General features: G+C 32.9%; 1 protein-coding gene across 3 annotated transcripts in view; it reads left to right on the forward strand.

Annotated features, from left to right (window-relative positions):
* Nucleotides 1–20,276, forward strand: part of nuf (rab11 family-interacting protein nuf) — a 97,214-nt gene that overhangs the window by 48,395 nt on the left and 28,543 nt on the right. For all 3 annotated transcript variants that reach the window (XM_076416649.1, XM_076416651.1, XM_076416650.1), the window contains exons 3-4: nucleotides 13,976–14,098; nucleotides 14,152–14,314. In XM_076416649.1, the coding sequence (XP_076272764.1) occupies nucleotides 13,976–14,098; nucleotides 14,152–14,314 (286 nt within the window). The remainder of the gene's footprint in view (nucleotides 1–13,975; nucleotides 14,099–14,151; nucleotides 14,315–20,276) is intronic.

Below are 20,276 nucleotides of genomic sequence, written 5' to 3' on the forward strand. Positions count from 1 at the left end.
ACGAGCAGAAATAGTGACAATATTTAATGAAAATAATCGTTCCATAAAATATTATCAAATATAATTTATTTTAACGTTATAGTACATCAAAAAATTACAGTTAATTATATAGCCACAATATTTTATAGGTTAGAGTTATAACCTTATCACTATTGCTTTCAAGAATTTTGCATACGTCTGACAACCAGACGACTTTGACAGGCTCATTCGTTTGCGTGTTCGAACTAATCAGACAGCATTATGTCTGTTTTATCTTCTGTGTTTTATGTTCAATAATATGATCTAAATAGTATTAATATGCAAATAGAACTACGATTCTTATTCAATTTATATTTTAATTAAAAATTGATTATCTTCATCGGGTTCTACCCCGTCTGGCGAATTTAATGAATATTCATCAATACATCCGTCAATTTTTATTCAATTTTATTACTAATGGAGTTGTTTTTGCTTCTTGTGAATGCTCTCATTAATCGTTATCCTTGATTATAAACTATTAAGGCTAAGAATTAATTCTCAGGAATATTTTAAACATTCAGAGATTTTGTGCTTTAGAAATGTGTACATTATTGTTTTTCTAAGTATTCTTCTTCTTCTTCGCATCTTGCTAATACATTATATAATTAGACGATATAAGAGCACGGATATGTAATATAGTAATGTTCTTGGTTAAAATGATACTTGAAAAACAAATGATAATAACGAAAATCATCAATTTTCTGAAAATTTATTGTTCTGTTACTACTGTGTATTTTTATTAGGTGCTTGAATTTATTTTCATCCATTTTTTACTTTAAAAAGGCATTCATTGAAATTCGTACAATATGTATTAATGAAATCTCATCTTTTTGGCAATATGGCGATCATTTATCGGAAGAACGATGTTGGTGTAACAGCGATCTATATTAGCACTTCTTCGGCATCTGGAAACAATGTTTCATCGGTCTGAATAACTGGTAATGCGAAGGCGCTATGTCTGATAAGTACATGAAAAATACACCACAGAAAACTCATGTTGAAATTGGTCGAATTGGCATTTTCAGTCAATTGGGACCTTTGGGACCTTTTCTATCGCAAACAAACTGGAAACAATTTATTCGTCAGTTTATAAGCTGTCTGAAAGTTCTACAAGAGCTTGAGCTGGGATTTCAACAATAAGTCTTGTAGTTCATAAGCTATTTTGATTCTCAATAAAATAAATATCCATTTAACCTTTATTTCTAATGTGAAAATCTGCTGTAAAAAGCCCCAGAGACCATTCAGTTGTTGACCGACTAGATAATATCAATGTACAAGAATATGTAAAGAGTATTTAACGAACTGAAAATAAACAGCACAATTATTGATTCCATTGTTTTTACGATTTCTTGGTCATATTTATTGTAAAATAGTCGATTAATTTATAATATTATTTTAAAATTATATTCTCCGGGAATTTTCAAAACAAAGTATACGAATGACACGATATTACGTGCTTGTATTAATAATTGATATATTTGTCGAATTTACATGAACAATTGTATTACGAAACCACACTTTTATAAATATTAATATAGTTTAACCATATAGTTAAAAATAATACGATTATACATCCTTTATATATAACAGTATTCCGAATTTATTATTCCAATTTTTTTTGCTATATTAACTGCTAGGTTATCTAAAACTATTTTGAGAGTTTAAGCTTAGTTTTCACCCAATAAATCTTCCAATATTAATAATTAATTGTCTTCACCGACTTTTTATTCCTCCTGGACCTGCATTGACATTGACATAAAAATTACTACTTTTAAAACGTTTAAACCAAAACAGACAATTCGACTATGACAAAACAGCATCGCCATAAATATCTACAAGTGTTTGAAGGGCTTCGACAGCAGATGCCTTCAAATCAAACAACAGAAGTAATGAATATCGAAGGTGCAATTTTGAGCTTTCCATAACTAGCGTCTGTTTCATTGAATAACTATTATTTTACGTGTTTTATGGTTCTTTATAGTTGATTACTTTTTTATTTCGAATATGCAGTAATAAATATCAAACTAACAAGAAAGGGAATTATAAAACTCATCAACTGGATCAATACAGCATTTAGATTAAAACGTGTCCCAGGCATTTGGAAGATGGCGGAAATTATAATGATCCCCAAACCTAGGAAGTCACCAAACGAAATTAAAGCCTATCGATCTATATTACTGCTGCCAGTAATATCTAAGGATTTTGAAAAACTCCTGTTGAAAAGAATAAAACCGATCATAGAGAGAAAAAACCTAATACTAACACACCAGTTTGTGTTTATTAACAAGCATTCAACAATTGATCAGATCCACAGCATAACAGATGTTATTGAAAAAGTCTACGAAAGTAAAAAAATAGGCCAAGCTATATTCTTAGATGTAGTATAAGCCTTCGATAAGGTTTGGCATGAAGGCCTTGTTCATAAACTCCAGAAAATGTTACCAAAACAACACACAAGAGTCAGACAAGAAGAAGCCAAAGCAGGTGTACTTTAAGGAAGTGTACTGGGGCCAGTGCTTTATCTATTCTACACTTGTGATATACCACAAATGGACAATATTACGATGGCTACATTTGCTGATGATACTGCGATTAAACCTGTCGGCGACTATAGTTGAGAAGCCTCACGAAAATTACAACAGGCAAGTGACAATATAAATAATTGGACACAAGCTAGGAAAATAAAAATTAATGAAAGTAAATCTGTACATGTGCAGTTCACCTACAATCATACCGTACAAGCAACAATAACATAACAAAGCACATAATAATACCGGACACTTTTTACAGAGAATGTGCAAAGGATAGTGTAACTAATTATACCGTTCATTCAAAAATTTATTGTTACAATCAAACCCACCCGAAATATGAACGTTATTTTAATTGCTAAACGGAATTTTCATGAAAGCAAAGCCTCTAGGCACCACTTTCGCCCGAATTCGGTGGCCGCTGCAGTCGGAGATAAAAACTCTTTTCTATTTTGCCACGAATAAATCACTGACTCACTTATGCAGAACGATATGTTACGAAAGGCCGCGAAAACAATGCAACTATGAGCGACATGATTCAGTTCAAATCGGATTTAATTTAAATAATAGTAGAAGAGAGAACGCTCGCTGTTTATACACATAAACAATTTAGAATAATTTTGAAATTATAAATAGAAAATTTAATTTGGGTGCCTGGAAAAAATGTTGTTAATTTTATAATGGATTAATGTCTCGAATTTGTAATAATTTAACCTTGACTTTTTTATTATGCAGCATTTTTGTACGTGTTAGTTTAGATAGGGAAATAACCCCATTTATTTTATTGGCTGTAATATTATATGACATCGACCTTAATCCGTATAGCTTTATTTTTATTTTACTTTATATTTTGTCAGTTTTGTTTCTTCTTTTACCCTTTTATACTATATATTTTGAATTATTTGTAGATGGTCATAGAGAGAAAGAACCTAATATCAACACACCAGTTTGGTCCACATGTTATTGAAAAATCCTACAAAAGTGAAAAATACGCTTAGCCATATTCTTAGATGTAGCACAAGCCTTCGATAAGGTTTGGAGTGAAGGCATTGTTCATAAACTACAAGAAATGTTACCAACACAACACACCGAACACTAAAATCGTACATTACAGCCAGAATGTTTAAAGTTAAACAAGAAGAAGCTTACTCTACAATAAACGAAGCTAAAGCAGGTGTACCACAAGGAAGTGTACTGGAGCCAATGCTTTATTTGCTCTACACTTATGATATACCACAAATGGAGAATATTACGATGCCTACATTTGCTGATGTTATTGCGATTATATAGCTGTCGGAGACAATAGTGAAGAAGCCACACAAAAATTACAACAGGCAAGTGACAAAATAAATAATTGGACACAAGCTTGGAAAATAAAAATTAACAAAAGTAAATCTGTGCATGTGCAGTTCACCAACAATCAGACCGTACAAGCACCAATAACATTAAATAATACTCATCATTCCATATAGCAACAACGCTAAATATCTCGGAATGAATCTTGATGCAAAACTTTGCTGGAAGAAACGTATAAAGAAGGGAAGAAAAGAACTGGAATTAAAATATATGAAAATTTATTGGCTAATTGGAAGACAATCAGAATTATCAGTACATAATAAATTGCTACGGACGGACATACGGAGTTCAATTATGGTCCTGAGAGGTATTGTGGGTGCACTCACATACTACAGGACTGATTACCTACATCGAGACCTTCAGATACCCACAGTCAGTATGGTTCAAATTGATCATTTGTTATCGGTAGCGATCACTATTAACTGTTTCACCAGGTTTCAACCGCTCGTGAAACACCACGCCACTCTGGTCTCACCACTGTTTGCCTTGGAGTCGATCAGTCGGCTTCTCCAGATGATAACCATGATTTTTTTGCGCTAAGGATTTTCAATTTTTTTTTTATTACTCTTCGTGAGTCCACAATCTGCCCTGTTGGCAATAAGTATTTCTTATGTCTATATTATATATACATGGCATATAGAAATTCATTTCATTAAGCAATATTCTGTATAAAATATTATCTTAATTAATTAGTCTTATTCTAAAGTCTACATATGTCCAGTAATCAGATCAAGTGGTGTTAAACGTTTTAGTCTACGCACTTCACTATCACGTCGCATATTTAGCTGATTCGCGAGTACATTGAGATGCACTGACACTTTTTCGAAGTACTTCACACAAACACGTTGAATTACACTCGTTATAGGTTCTAGAGGAATATCGCGTTGTATCACTTTATTTGAAATATAGTACGGAGCACCAACAATGGCACGCAACACCTTATTTTGGAACCGTTGAATGATGGATATATTAGATTTGCTAGCGGTACCCCATAGTTGGATTCCATATGCCCAAATGGGCTTGAGTATAGACTCATACAATACCTTTTTATCTAATGATAACTTGGATTTGCGCCCGATGAGCCAATAGATTTGATATAATTTTAGTCCAAGTTGTTTCCGTTTAGAGAGTATGTGCTTCTTCCAGGTTAGGTGTCGATCTAAGTGCATACCAAGATATTTAACATGCTCTGCGTGGGGAAGTTGACGATGATTGATATTCACTGGTGGACATGTTCTTCTACGCAGGGTAAACGTTATAGGCGTGGATTTTGTTTCATTGGCTTTAATGTGCCATGTCTTCAGCCATAATTGTATTTGCTCCAGGTGGGTTTGTAGGTTTATTGATGCTGTGACTGGGTCTTCATGGGATGCTAAGTGCTGTATCGTCTGCATATGTTCCCACAGTAGTAATTTTTGTAGTGGGCAGATCAGCCGTATACAGAAGATACGATTTTCAAAATAAATTCACTTTACATCACCCGCCTTATTCGATGCATAAATAATTTCCGATCATACCTTTGAAGCAACATTTCACGAGCGATTTTTCAATTTTCCATTTGCGAGTAATTCAATTGATGTGGCACTCATCCTCTCATCTTTTGGATTTCCCCATCACTCTTAATCGGTCGCCAATCATTTCTTGGGTCACATTTAACGTTTCTGCCCATTCTTTCTGTGTTTGAATTGGGTCTTCATCCAATAACTCTACCAGTTTCAAATCTTCAAATGTTTTCGGTCCACCAGAATGTTTTTTATCTTGCGCATCGATATCAGCACTTTTGAATTTTCGAAATTCACGCCTCACATGATTTTAAGGTTAGAGTAGGTTCACCGTAGGTTTTCATCAGCAAACGATGACTTTTTGGGACTTTTTTTGATTAAATAAGAAAAAATGCACGAAACTTAACATTTTCAAAAACGTTACTTTCGTAAAAAATAACAGAAGATTGATGTCAGTAGAATAAAATGACATATGTGTCAAATCATAACATTACATACTTGAGTCTAGCGACATCTATTGAAAAAACCGGTAATGACTTTCCGGTACACATGGTATATGGTGATTCTAGGCTCTACATTTTGTTTCGGTTTCTAGTCCATCGTCTATAGTTTTGAAAATATATTAGGTGTTTGGGGACACTTCAGACACACCAAACACTGATCGGTCAATAAATTAAGTGAACTTTCTGTTAATAGTATCTTATTTCAAAGTATTTACAGAATATCTAATAACACCATTAAACATTACTTGCCACTTAACCGAAGAGTGCGTTATCGTCGCAGTAGGGTTTCTCCTTGTACTTACACCGACTTCCTCGGTTTTGAATTTAAAAAGTAATATCCATATTTTATGCAAATATATTTCTTTTCGTATATAATATATCACGGCGCATTCGCCATGTTTTTAAACATTTTTATACTTCCTTTCATGGCCGCAAAATTGGATAAGACTTTATCGGTTTTATGTTTTGACTAGAAACAATCATTTTATTTCTTATAGATGTTAAAAAATAAAAAATTAAATAATAATCCGTATATTTGATATAGTTATAGTTTATAATTTTTTTAACATGGTATATTGCAATCATTTCTCTTCACTTAGTATCAGAAATTCGTGTATTATATATATTGTATATTATATATTGTATATTATATATTGTATATTATATATATATATATATATATATATATATATATATATATATATCAAAAATGTACTCTGTTTTATACATAATTTTATTATAACGTCTATAAATAAAATTCTTAAATATTATATATAATTGTAATGCATTGATAACTGAATGTCATAATAATGTGTGGATAATGATAAGGCGATTCAGAGGATTAAGATAATAATGCTTGAACAAAAGCAACATTAAGCTTTTTTTAATGAAAATATTCCACATGTTACAATTTAAAATAATTCGACTATACATTTAAAACAAAAATACTGTATATTTCGCCTTTTTATATTTGATGAAGATATATCTGATGTCTTCAAAGAAATGCCTGTTTATCCCAACACAAAAGTTCAAATAGTTGATGCGATGGGATATACCTGCTCAACATCCAAATGTCCTATAAATTGTAGAAACATTGTAACATATTTGTTGAAAGAGATATTCAAATTCTAGAACACATTGTATTTGGAAACCTGTCATAGACCAAGAGAAATAGTGAAATATAATGAAGGATGAACGAATAACATATTTGAGCATATCTAGATCTACTTGAAAACAACAAACATGGACATATTAAAAGATTCGATTTACAAGACTCAGTTACATTGTTACGTATCTTACGTAACGTAACTGAGTTTTATTCGTTAAGACAGGAAAAGCAAAGGAATCTACAGCACATCAAGGAGTGGAGAGAGTTATATTTGGTTTATAAATCACAATCCTCAAGAGTTTTCCAAACATATTTATAGAGTATTTAGAAATTTTGAATCCTATTCCACAGATTAGTTGGAGATCAAGTATGTAGAACTAAAAATAAAAGTGGTATTCAAATATGATAATAGTGTAAAATGTGGTAATGGGTAAAACCAAATGGTGTAAAGAGGATAATGGTGTACTTCAGCAAAGTTTTATATGGATAAAAATGTGTGTGTGCTTATCTGTAGAAAAAAGGGTTATGAAAAACGTAAAATGGACATTTCCTCGTTCATGCTTCCTGAAGAAGCAATTCAATCATTGTATAGCCAAGTTTTAGTCTTTATTAGATTTGTCTCATGGTATTTCGATCCAATCATTTTCCTTATAATATTCTGATTCAATGTAGAAATACAAAATTGTCGAAAATGTAGATGAATTTAAAAATGTATATAAAATCTATAACCTAATCTGTCTATCTAATAATACATATTTTTTAAATATTGTTCTATTGATTAAAATCACAGAAAAAGGAATAAGAGATAGGTTATCTCAGCTCAAGAACAAAAAGATGATATGGGGCATGGTCGTAAATTTATGTTTGTGATTTTCCTAAGTAAGAGTGCATAATCCGACATGGAAAATAATCCCAGTCATGCTTCATGATTTCCAGTATTAGTTTCCTAAATGTATTAAGCAGTCTATAAGAATTTTCTAAGAGTAGGCAAGTGAAGAAGATTCCGTCCTAAAATTTTTGTAATAGTCTACAATAGTTTGCATAGAAAATATGTAATTTCTGTTAAAGTATTCCTTGAGAATATTATTCATGAAACAACATCTTCGCAGATACGCAGGAGGGACAGGGAGGAAATGTAAAGAATCTATAACAATTATGATGTATTTTGATGGTGATTCCAGATAATCTTGAATTATTTTAATACTAACAATTCTACTGCTAGTTTCCTAATTGTATTAAGCAATATATAAGAGCAATCCAAGAGAGGGAATGAGACATATTTTCTTTTAATAAATATCATTTCTTTCTGTTGTCTCTGCCAAAAAAGGGAACATTATTCATGATCAATGGAGATGTGTAGGAGGGACAGAAGGGGAATGTAAAGAGAGTCTATAACAATTATGATGCATTTTGTAGGTGCTTCAAAATAATATTGAGTTTGCTTTTGAGTTAAAATGTTAGCTTCCTAAATGTGTTAAGCAGTCTATAAGAGTGGGCAGGTGAAGAACGCACTTTCCAACCTTTTGAAATAGTCTGTACACAAAGGTGTCATTTGTTTCCGTTGTCTTTGTTATAATGTTCTTTGGGAATAATATTCTTAAAAGATCAATGGAAACGTGTAGGAGGCGCCAATTTAAACTGAGCATTGGTAATTTTCTCTCTCTCATCCCCTTTTAAGTGAAAATAAGTGAAAAATACAACAATTATGATGTATTTTGATGGTGATTCCAGATAATCTTGAATTATTTTAATACTAACAATTCTACTGCTAGTTTCCTAATCTTATTAAGCAATATATAAGAGCAATCCAAGAGAGGGAATGAGACATATTTTCTTTTAATAAATATCATTTCTTTCTGTTGTCTCTGCCAAAAAAGGGAACATTATTCATGATCAATGGAGATGTGTAGGAGGGACAGAAGGGGAATGTAAAGAGAGTCTATAACAATTATGGAGCATTTTGTAGGTGCTTCAAAATAATATTGAGTTTGCTTTTGAGTTAAAATGTTAGCTTCCTAAATGTGTTAAGCAATCTATAAAAGTGGGCAGGTGAAGAACGCACTTTCCAACCTTTTGAAATAGTCTGTACACAAAGGTGTCATTTGTTTCCGTTGTCTTTGTTATAATGTTCTTTGGGAATAATATTCTTAAAAGATCAATGGAAACGTGTAGGAGGCGCCAATTTAAACTGAGCATTGGTAATTGTCTCTCTCTCATCCCCTTTTAAGTGAAAATAAGTGAAAAATACAACAATTATGATGTATTTTGATGGTGATTCCAGATAATCTTGAATTATTTTAATACTAACAATTCTATTGCTGGTTTCCTAATTGTATTAAGCAATATATAAGAGCAATCCAAGAGAGGGAATGAGACATATTTTCTTTTAATAAATATCATTTCTTTCTGTTGTCTCTGCCAAAAAAGGGAACATTATTCATGATCAATGGAGATGTGTAGGAGGGACAGAAGGGGAATGTAAAGAGAGTCTATAACAATTATGATGTATTTTGTAGGTGCTTTAAAATAATATTGACTTTGCTTTTGAGTTAAAATGTTAGCTTCCTAAATGTGTTAAGCAGTCTATAAGAGTGGGCAGGTGAAGAACGCAGTTTCCAACCTTTTGAAATAGTCTGTACACAAAGGTGTCATTTGTTTCTGTTGTCTTTGTTAAAATGTTCTTTGGGAATAATATTCATAAAAGATCAATGGAAACGTGTAGGAGTCGCCAATTTAAACTGAACATTGGTAATTTTCTCTCTCTCATCCCCTTTTAAGTGAAAATAAGACGTGATCGACACCACACGGCACCCCCACCCCAAAAAAAGTCTTGCGTAATGAATGTCTGGTCCCTAACAACCGAGCCCACCAAAAGTATTTAAACATTAAAAGCCAGTTGCCTATAGTAGTGAGTTTTTTGTAAAAATGTCCTATTCTAGAAACCAAAAAACAACGTCGAAGTTACATACTTTTATCGTCAACAAGGCTTGAAACAATGCAAACGCTGATAATAAATGAACAATCTTACGATAAAAATAACAATGATTTATTCTTTAAAGTTGTTTACGGGTATTTTTTGCGGTACAAAAAAACTTACGGTGTTGAATAAAAGCAGCAATTTATAAATATTGTTGTTGCACGTAAACGTCGTGCAAAGTCTCGAAGAGTCGTAAAGAATAAGAGGACGGGAAACTCCAAGGTGAAAGAATGTAGAATACGTACGGTTGGTTGTCTTCAATGAAATTTCCTTGATTTCTTATATAACTATTTTTAAATGCACTTGACTATGTATTTCATTACGATATGTGGAATTATATGCAATGGAATTACGATATTGAATTATATGTTACTATACATTCATACGGATACAATTTAATATACGACGGTGATTTCTTTTATATTTCGGGATTCTAGTGGAAACTACCTATGATTATTTTTTACTTTAAAAAGCCTTTTAAATATATATATATATACATATATATATATATATATATATATATATATATATATATATATATATATATATATATATATATATATATATATATACAACCAAGCAAGGGGCAGCATCACCATACATTCAAAGCAACAACAAAACTAGTGAAAACCTAAAAAGTAAAATTAAATCGCTAAAATATTTTAGCAACATTATTAACAATTATTTTTTATTTTCCACTTGTGTTGTATCATCATGTGCTTCTAATTTTATTGATTTTAGCTTCGTCAGCTACACATTTCTTGAGTCTTCCTCATTTGGATTTCCAGCTAAATACTCGTCAGTCCATCAAGCTGCTGAGTTTGTAGCTGAAATAAACTACAATTTTAAAAATAAGGCATCATAGTCTAATTTTCAAGGTATTAAACGTTGATATACCCCGTGATCTTGTAACCGTGATGCATTCACGATTAGAACACCAATCATTCCAAGTCAGAGTCGGTGATTCTTTTTCGACTAGGATACTGTTAGAGCAGTTAAACGTAACAGTTTTATGCTGAAATTTTAGAATCGGTAAAAAAGGTTCACAAAAAATCGAACGATAATTTTCTATCCTAAGACTTCCCTTAACGATGTCAATTTACTCGTTGAAATAGAACACATTCTGTGGATAAGATGGTCAATGAATACTCCAAAATTAAACCACAAGGCTCATAAGAAAAAAGAGTTATACAGAGATTGTTGATATGAATGTGTTACTTTGAAAGGAAAGTATGTTGATGAAATAACTCCAATTTCTAAAAAAACATATTTTGGTATGCAATAAAATCAACATTTTTGTGTGTGTCTTCAGCCAGATACTTATTGAGTTATGTGTTATGTTGAGTGAAAATAGTTTTTTTTATCTCTATATAATAAATTCGTTTGCCTTTGTTTAACATTGTTTAACTAGATCACGTTGAGAATAATATTCTTGGCATGTTTTGTTAATCTCTTCCTTCGCTCTTTATATGTTATATATTTGTTTCCACCCCATTAGGTATTTATAGTAAAATTCTTTGGTTTCCTCTAGAAATAGACTTGATTAATAAAATTTGATATTTTTTACCCTTTAATGTTTGGTCTATCTGTATATATTTATAGATTTACTACACTTACTTCCTATAGTATCAGGATTGGGAATTAATTTTGAGGGAATATTTTTTTGTAAATTTGAAGCTTTATTGTGGAATATAGTATGCATAATTATAGTATTAGTTACAGTATTACATTATGGTTAAAATACAGCTGTAACTATCATTTTAACCAACTATTAAAGAACCTGCAAATTCGATTGATTGGTTAAATGCTAAAGAGGAAGTGCCGACACTGTATTTTCGACACGTTGTAGCAAGTTATCGTTAATATTTTGATTGATATATATATATATATATATATATATATATATATATATATATATATATATATATATATATATATACATATATATATATATATATATATATATATATATCACATATTATATATTACATACATATACGTACAGAACCATACGTCTGTTGATATTGAACCATCTGTAATCATACGTCTGTTGAGCCTTTCAAAGGTCGGTATATTTTTCTGTTTTAAATATTCCCACGAGGTTAAAATTACTCGAGTTAAAATTGCAATATATTTTAACGATGTTTACATAATGAACTGCAGATTTTTTTATGATAATAACAATTCAGCTGTTAGTTTACTAGTTGTGTTAGTCAGTTTGTAACATTTGTCCAAGAGGAGCCAGTTAAACGAGACATGCTCACGATCCATCTGCTTAGGAAGACCTGTGTAGTTACATGAAAAATGTCTCATTTCTTTTGCAGGCAACCAGGTTTTGTGTTTTTGAAATGTTTATTAGAAAGGTTCTTCGTGAAAAGATCAATGGAGATACCTAAGTTGGACCAGAGATACTTTACAAAAACATCTAAACAGAATACATATGAAGAAAACAATATATTTTAAATGGCAATTGGTATTCTTTTCAGGGTTACTCAAATACCAAATGATTCCAGACTGTACGAATAAACGTTTTGAAAATTGGTTTAAGCGTATGCAAAAGTGTATCGATCATCGTGGCGAGTACTTTGAAAAACTATAAAAATATATTCGCAGCTTAACTATTTGTTTTTTTCCTATTCCCGAAATATAAATAGTGACCCTCGTAAAACATCGATAATAAGAAGTGCTATTCGAAAATGAAACATCTGATGAATACAACACATTAAACAATTTAAATTAGATTTTCATGAATTGCTATGAGTAACTGAAGGTTGTCATGCTGCGAAATCAATCGCCGTTTGATTTGAACTTAATAATTTGCTATGTTTTTGTTTTGTTTTTCTTAACTGGCCAGCACATTGTTTGCCAATAATATTAAACAAACCGTTTTCAAAATGTTGGCTGGCTTTTGTTGTTGAAATATGGTTACCATATATTTCCAACTCTGGTGCTTCAAATTAAAAAAGATTCTGGTTTTCAACATAGTATGATGATAATTTTAAAATGCAGATGGAAATATCTTTGACAGTGCTACCAAAAGGTCGATGTTACATAGTTAATAGTAACTACCGTCGTAAAATCAGTCTCGTCGTCACATATATGAGTGTTGCTAATTATATTTTGAACCTAATAATGAAAAGATCTTAATAATTTATTAACGAAGTGACTTTGTGGTTGATCGAAGTATTCTCCATTTGGCTTAAACCAAACACTGTTTCCATTCTTATTGAAGTACCTCTAAAAACATCGTTTCGAATGCATCAACGACTTCATCAGGGACCGAAAGACGCAATCAGTTACGCCATTTATTGGTTAGTTCTAATTCCAATTGGTTCGACCATTTAGCCAGACCTACAGGTGGTTGTTTCAATCGATGTGTGAGAGCTTGAATCGTCATGATAAAGAACGATATTTCGTTGCCTTTTCTTCTTTCGTCTTTCACTAAGCACTTCTGATATAAATATGGTTGTATACCATTCAGAATCCACATTGCTCTAACGGCACGGTTACCACATGTTCAGTTATTCCGAAGAGACAGACACCAATCACTTGTCGGATTTGGCTCGTCTTGAAAGACCCATACACTGAATTATTGTTTTGTTTGAAACTGATACAATATTCGTCCCCCGTGTAGATATTATACACAGCTTTTCATGCACCACGATTGTATTTCTTGGCCTGTGTCTTTGCAACAATTGACACGAGCTTCTTTCTTCATGCGATAAGAACAACCTTCGTATACCATAATGTAATTTTTAGGATCAAACCTTGAATATTTTTAACCTAAAAATTTTAAGTGCAATTAACAAATTACCATAAATAAATTAAACCAATCGAGGACTGATATTACTTCACACAATGACACTATTGTCTAATTTTCCTCTACATCGCCTTCATGGTTAACTACGATTTATTCCATACCATCAAACAATCGAGTTCGACAATCTTAAACAATCGAGTATTAATTCTCTCTTTGGTTTCAGTATTAACGAACTAAAAAGTCCGTCCGGAATCAACAGGAACACTTGGTTGAGGACCAGCCTGAGAAGGACTCCGTCGAACAATCCCGAGGCCCTCTCGAACAGGAGATGGGGATCATTCAGACAGTAAGTTCAGACGTGCGGAGACGCGACTGACGTTGATAATGTATATTTTATAGCAACGGAAGAAAAAATCAAGCTCTAAGTTCCACCGCGCTAGCCAGTCAGCTGTACCGAAGTTCCAGCTTCAACTCGTCGGGCAGAAGTAGTACCTGCGACACAACCGATGACATGTATTCGGATGCTTCGTTAGAGGAGGATGTTCACGAATTACACAATAAGGTACTGTTTGATTTTTTTTATGTTTTAAGTATTTCTGCAACTTGTATTATTATGATTTATTATTACCATTTTCTCACTGCAAGAAAAATGTATTGATAATAATCGGTACAAGTTAGATTTGATCCTGCATACACTAACATTATTTGCTTTAGATGATGTCGAACTAGAATATACTCGTAGTTGATGGAATGCAAGTGTATTTTTTATTACAACATTTATGATAACTGAAAGGACATAAGCGGAAAATTAACATTATATTTACATTGTTCAGCCCTCATTATATTTAATCAGTATTTGTTCTGCGCAGTGTTGCCAGCTTGTGGAAAATTCCCTAACCTACTGGGAATCATGTTGATCGGCATCATAAGCAGGCAGGGATAATGCGGGAATTTTTACATCTCATCGTAAATATAATATCGATAGCCCGGGTCTGAACACTTCTACAAGAACTATAAATACCTACATAATTATTTCCAAGCAGACGCTATTTATGGATACCGACCGACGCTCCATATTTCAATACCATATTAGAACTCTATAAAATGTTGTTGTACATTTTGACACGATTTTAATGATATATTATTACGTGAGTTACTACCAAGCGATCCTTTACACCATTTTATTTCCGCTGTAAATTCTGGTAAAAACCGGTACCAGTACGGTGCTTCATAAATCTTTGACAATACAAACGGTTGAGACTTTCATTCGTTTCTTAAAATAATTTTGAGTGAAATTTGTGGGGAATTAGCAAATGTTCAATCTCAAAAATAGCTCTCAATTTGGAGAATTTGGCGTGGATTGTTGGGGAACTGGCATTGGCAACTTTGGCTCATCGCTTTCGAACGCGCCAAAAAAGAGACAGAGAGTATAGAAAGCGAACAGGAACAACATTTTCACATTTTCTATGCTTAATAGAATCTATGGATATCCTATGGATTCTAACAGTACCTCTGGGATATAATGAGTAATCCTCAACATGTTAAATTATAAATTGAACATAGGAGGGTGGTTCAAATATGATGGAGACAAACGCTGTAGATGGCGCATGTATGTTTTGAAAGCCGTGGCTTGAGTATGTGATAGCTGTGACCATGAGTGAACGTCAAGTGCCGACCGCCGTAGCGGGCGTGCTCTACGTCGGTTTCCTGCGCACCCAATGTACCATTAATGATGCATACTACTCTAACCTTCTGTTTTTTGTGTGTTTTCACGTGAAACCTACTTATCGCTCGAAACGGAGAAGCATTCCAGCACGAAGGCGCGCGATACCGTGCGTCTCACGCTCGATACAATATCGGAATTAGAGTGGGAGATACTGGAACACCCCCCCTACAGTCCGGATTTATCACCCTGCGACTACCACATGTTTGGGCTACCGAAGGAAGCTCTCGAAGGTCAAAGATTCAATACCGACAGTAGGTAGAGGAGTTCATCTGCACATGGCTGTCCGAGTTGCCCAAGGAATTCTTCGGTACCGGCATCAAAAAACTTCCAGAAATGGACAAAATGCGTAGTGAGGGGAAATACCTAGAAAAACTGTAATTTCTTGTGAATTTTTTCAATAGTAAATTCAAAATTCACCGTCGTAGAATAGAGAAGGATTTCTTTAAAATCATAATCATAATCTTTAGTTTATGACATAATATATCTCACCACTGCTAAATACCAAGATCACCAAGATTTATATAAAATTGAAAATACATGGTGAGTATATTCACTAAATCTACGTACTATAGCGTCTTTAAAAGTAATGTCCTTTAATACTCAAATCATGTCAAATAGAGGTTTCAGAAGGTCACGACAATGCTAAACCATAGACTTTTATCTTTACGCCCATTATATAACTCAGGCCTTGCTCCATCCAACTAGTATTTGCTTCGGTCTCTGTAAAATTATCTTGATGTATCTTGATTTTCTTTCTGCATGTTCCAGACTCTAGTCCATTTGTGCATCACGTTGACTGTCACTTGTAACTGTTCTATATCTCTAGGCAGGTAGTCATCGTCAAGTGTTCCATGTACTATTTGTTTTGTTGTTGGGGTATCGGTAGTGCAGAGCGGATATTGCAGTGGTCCTAAGATACTACCGTGCGGAACTCCAGTAGAAATAGATGTGTGAATGTTCTAATTCCAGTGAAAGAAGTTGTCTTGAACGGCTTTAAGTTTTTAAGATTACGGAATTTAATGTCGATGATAAGAAACATGTTGATGACAAAGCTAAAATATGTGAATATTCAAAAGCGGAAGTTCAAATAAAACGAAGCCATCACTGGAGATTGCTATAAATTGTAACTGATCCATTTTACTTAAGAATTAAAAGAATGTTTTCTTAGCAAAAGCCGTCAAGTGAACATGAAATTTCAAGGTATATGAACAATATGTTGTTCTCGAGTTTTGACAACAGATGTCACTAGCATGAATACTCACAATACAATACAAAGTTTTCGCGTGTCTTGATGAAATATGTAAAGTTATGTTTAATATGACACGAAACAGTAAAATAAAAATTGTTTTGCGTGTTATATAACAACACCAAAATAACAACTGGTTTAAGACCATCATTAGTGACTGTACCATATGACAGAAACCACAAAAGATGTTAAAATATACATGTGGCGTTCGTTCTTTTTTGAAAAATAATAAAACAAGTAATGAAGGTCGAAAAAATTATTTGCTATGATTAAAAGGTGTCATATCATTGGCGTATCATATCAAGCAACATATGAAGCAGGTTCATCGCAACTGAAGTGACGTATTCATTACTTCAAAGTAACGTTACCTATAAAATATCAAATTTAATTCATATTCATTCAATTAAATCATATTGCCTAATTTATTAGAGATAATAGGCCGAGGAAAAAGTAATTTCTATTTTTCCTAATAAATATGAAAATAGTCTCTGAAGCCCCGTATCACTTGTAATACTTTTTCACTGAAATCGTACTATAGCATTTTTGAAAGGTAACAGTTCATTGGACATATTGGAAGCTATGCCATTTAATAAGTGATAAAATCAGAGCAGATCAGACTGATATCAACAAAATTGGTTTATTAATCAATTAAAGAACTTTTTAAAACTTATAGGGTTGCACTAAAACAACAAACTGATTAGTAATAAAACGCTGCCGAGACAAAGTTATTCAATTAATAACTAATTAATGTTTATTGGTACTTAATCAACGAAGAACTGCATCATGACCTTGAAATCAAATGCAGTTACGAATTTATCCATGATTTCGTCTTAAAATATGGAATAAGCTTATTAATTCGCAGCAACGTGGAAGCGATACAACTAATAGACAACGCGCTGGAAATTAGAAGATTAAGTGAATCAGTCCACACGAACTTGGAGTATAAAGTGAGCATAGTATATCAAGGGCTATGTACGAAAGGACGCTTCATATTTTGGTTCTACCTATATAAATAGTGAAAAAATTAATACATACAATAACAGAAAAATGGCACAAGACGATCAACTAAAACAGCACATATATTATTAATTCAGCTTTAGAATGTATATGAATGACAAAAAATAAAAACCAAAATTTTTTTTTCTTCAACTCTTTAGTTAGGAGATTCTAATTGGAAATCGAAGATTGTAATTCCGGATAGAGGTAAATTTTTGAATCATATACATGAGATATACTTAGAACTATTACGTGATTCTACATGTTTGGAGCTACGGACCCCCAATGACATATATAAATGCTAATAAAATCTTTTAGAGGTAATTCACGTCACAGAAAACGTAATTCGCTTGTCTTTATACTTATACAATTCTCTAGTTAATTCAACAATATTGTTCCGAATTTTATTCCGTGCGTATGACGCACAAAATACAAATGAACGCCAAGTACATTTGTAAACAAATAAATGAGGAGTATTTCGGTGATATAACGATAAAATAAATTGTGTTCGCTATTATATTTGCTTTAAATATAATTAATTGAAAGAATATCTTTTTTATTTTTCTACTGACTTATTTAAAAAATTATTTCCACGTTTCATGTAAATATATTTCCAAGCAAATAAGCAGCCAGCAGTAATTTCACACTCTCTTATACCACTTTGTGCTTATGAAATTTGTTAAGAATTTATAATATTATGCATTGCCTTGCTATAAGTCAAATATCTCAAAATTAGAGACATTTCGTAGGTATGGCAACCATGCGAATAACTTTGCATATATGGGATGGATATCTGTTATTGATCCTGATTTATTTTCGAATCGGTATCACTTGACATTAACGATATTATCCTTAAAATAAAGAGACATATTTTGTGATATTATCGGACTTGACAGTGGCAGGTGTGTTAGAATGAAATATAAATAACATATAACAGGTCAATTGAAAAGTCTCCGGCCTACCATAGTAAATCACATTTTTTGACAAAATTAATTTTTTTTATTCAACATAATTCCTTTCAAGGGTGATACACCGATTATAGCGACCCTCCAACTTTTCGATGCCATTTTTGTAGTACGATTTGCCCTTTGCTTCAAAATAGGCCTCAGTTTCGGCGATCACCTTTTCATTCGACGAGAACTTCTTCCCAGTGAGCATTCTTTTGAGATCTGAGAACAGGAAATAGTCACTGGGGGCCAGATCTGGATATAATACAATGGATGAGGAAGCAATTCGAAGCCCCATTCATGAATTTCTGCCATCGTTTTTGCTGACTTATGACACGGTGCTTTGTCTTGGTGAAGCAGTGCTTTATTTTTCTTCAAAGGCGGTCGTTTTCCAATAACGCTATGTAGTAGTCGTTGTTGATGGTCCTTCCTTTTTCAAGGTAGTCAATAAAAATTATTCCATATGCATTCAAAAATACAGACGCCATAACCTTGCCAGCCGAATATTGCGTTTTCCCACGCTTTGGAGCGGGTTCATCGTGTGCAGTCCACTCGAATGACCATCGATTGGTCTTCGGAGTGAAATAATGGAGAGTGAAGATCACAGTGATCGTGAGTCACATATCAACGCAAAAACTCGGTTTATTACGCTTGATCATCTTCAAACACTGCTCCGAATCACCAACTCGTCGTTGTTATTGATCAAAAGTGAGCTCGCGCGGGACCCACTTTGCACAGAGCTTTCTCATACCGAAATATTCGTGAAAGTCAGTGAAAACGATGGCAAACATCCAGGAATTGAGCTTCGAATTGCTTCCTCATCTACCGTATTCTCCATATCTGGCCCCCAGCGACTATTTCATGTTCTCAGATCTCAAAAGAATGCTCGCTATTTAAAGTTATTTTGTACATACGTCATCTAAATTTGTGACGTCAAAACGTCGCAATGTTGCCGCATCAACTGTGAGTTTTAGTTCAGTTGGGCTTTGATACACAACAAAATTCTAATCTAAATAAAATCTAAAAACTACAATACTAAAAATAGTACATCTAAAAACTAAAGGCCCCCAGCGACTATTTCCTGTTCTCAGATCTCAAAAGAATGCTCGCTGGTAAGAAATTTTTGTCGAATGAACAGATGATTGCCGAAACTAAAGCCTATTTGGAAGCAAAGAACAAATCATACCACAAAAATGGTATCGAAAAGTTGAAGGGTGGCTATAATTAATGTATCACCCTTGAAGGGAATTATGTTGAATAAAAAAACTAATTTTGCCGAAAAAAAATGTGTTTTACTATGGTAGGCCGACTTTTCAATTAACTTGTTAAGTACCTTAGAAATTGAGAAAACATTACAAGTACAACTAGCTATGCTTCAAATCGTTTAAAAAAAATATAAAGTCGGTATTGTTTCATGAACACTGATATATAATGCAGTTTTGAACGTTTTGATGAACCCTCGTATATCGACAACTGCTTTTTAATTGCATTGTCCCACATGGATTCACGTTTCATGCGTTCCTAATATGCCATTTGACTCATCCGATTCTGAAACCAACTTTAATCGAAACTGAAATTATTTTCAGTCTATTTATAGAACATTTGCCTG

This window comes from Rhynchophorus ferrugineus, unplaced genomic scaffold (genome assembly GCF_030347505.1).
Source record: "Rhynchophorus ferrugineus isolate W39M unplaced genomic scaffold, kcgeb_rfMv2 rfM10, whole genome shotgun sequence".
In the NCBI taxonomy this organism is placed as follows: Eukaryota; Metazoa; Arthropoda; class Insecta; order Coleoptera; family Curculionidae; genus Rhynchophorus; species Rhynchophorus ferrugineus.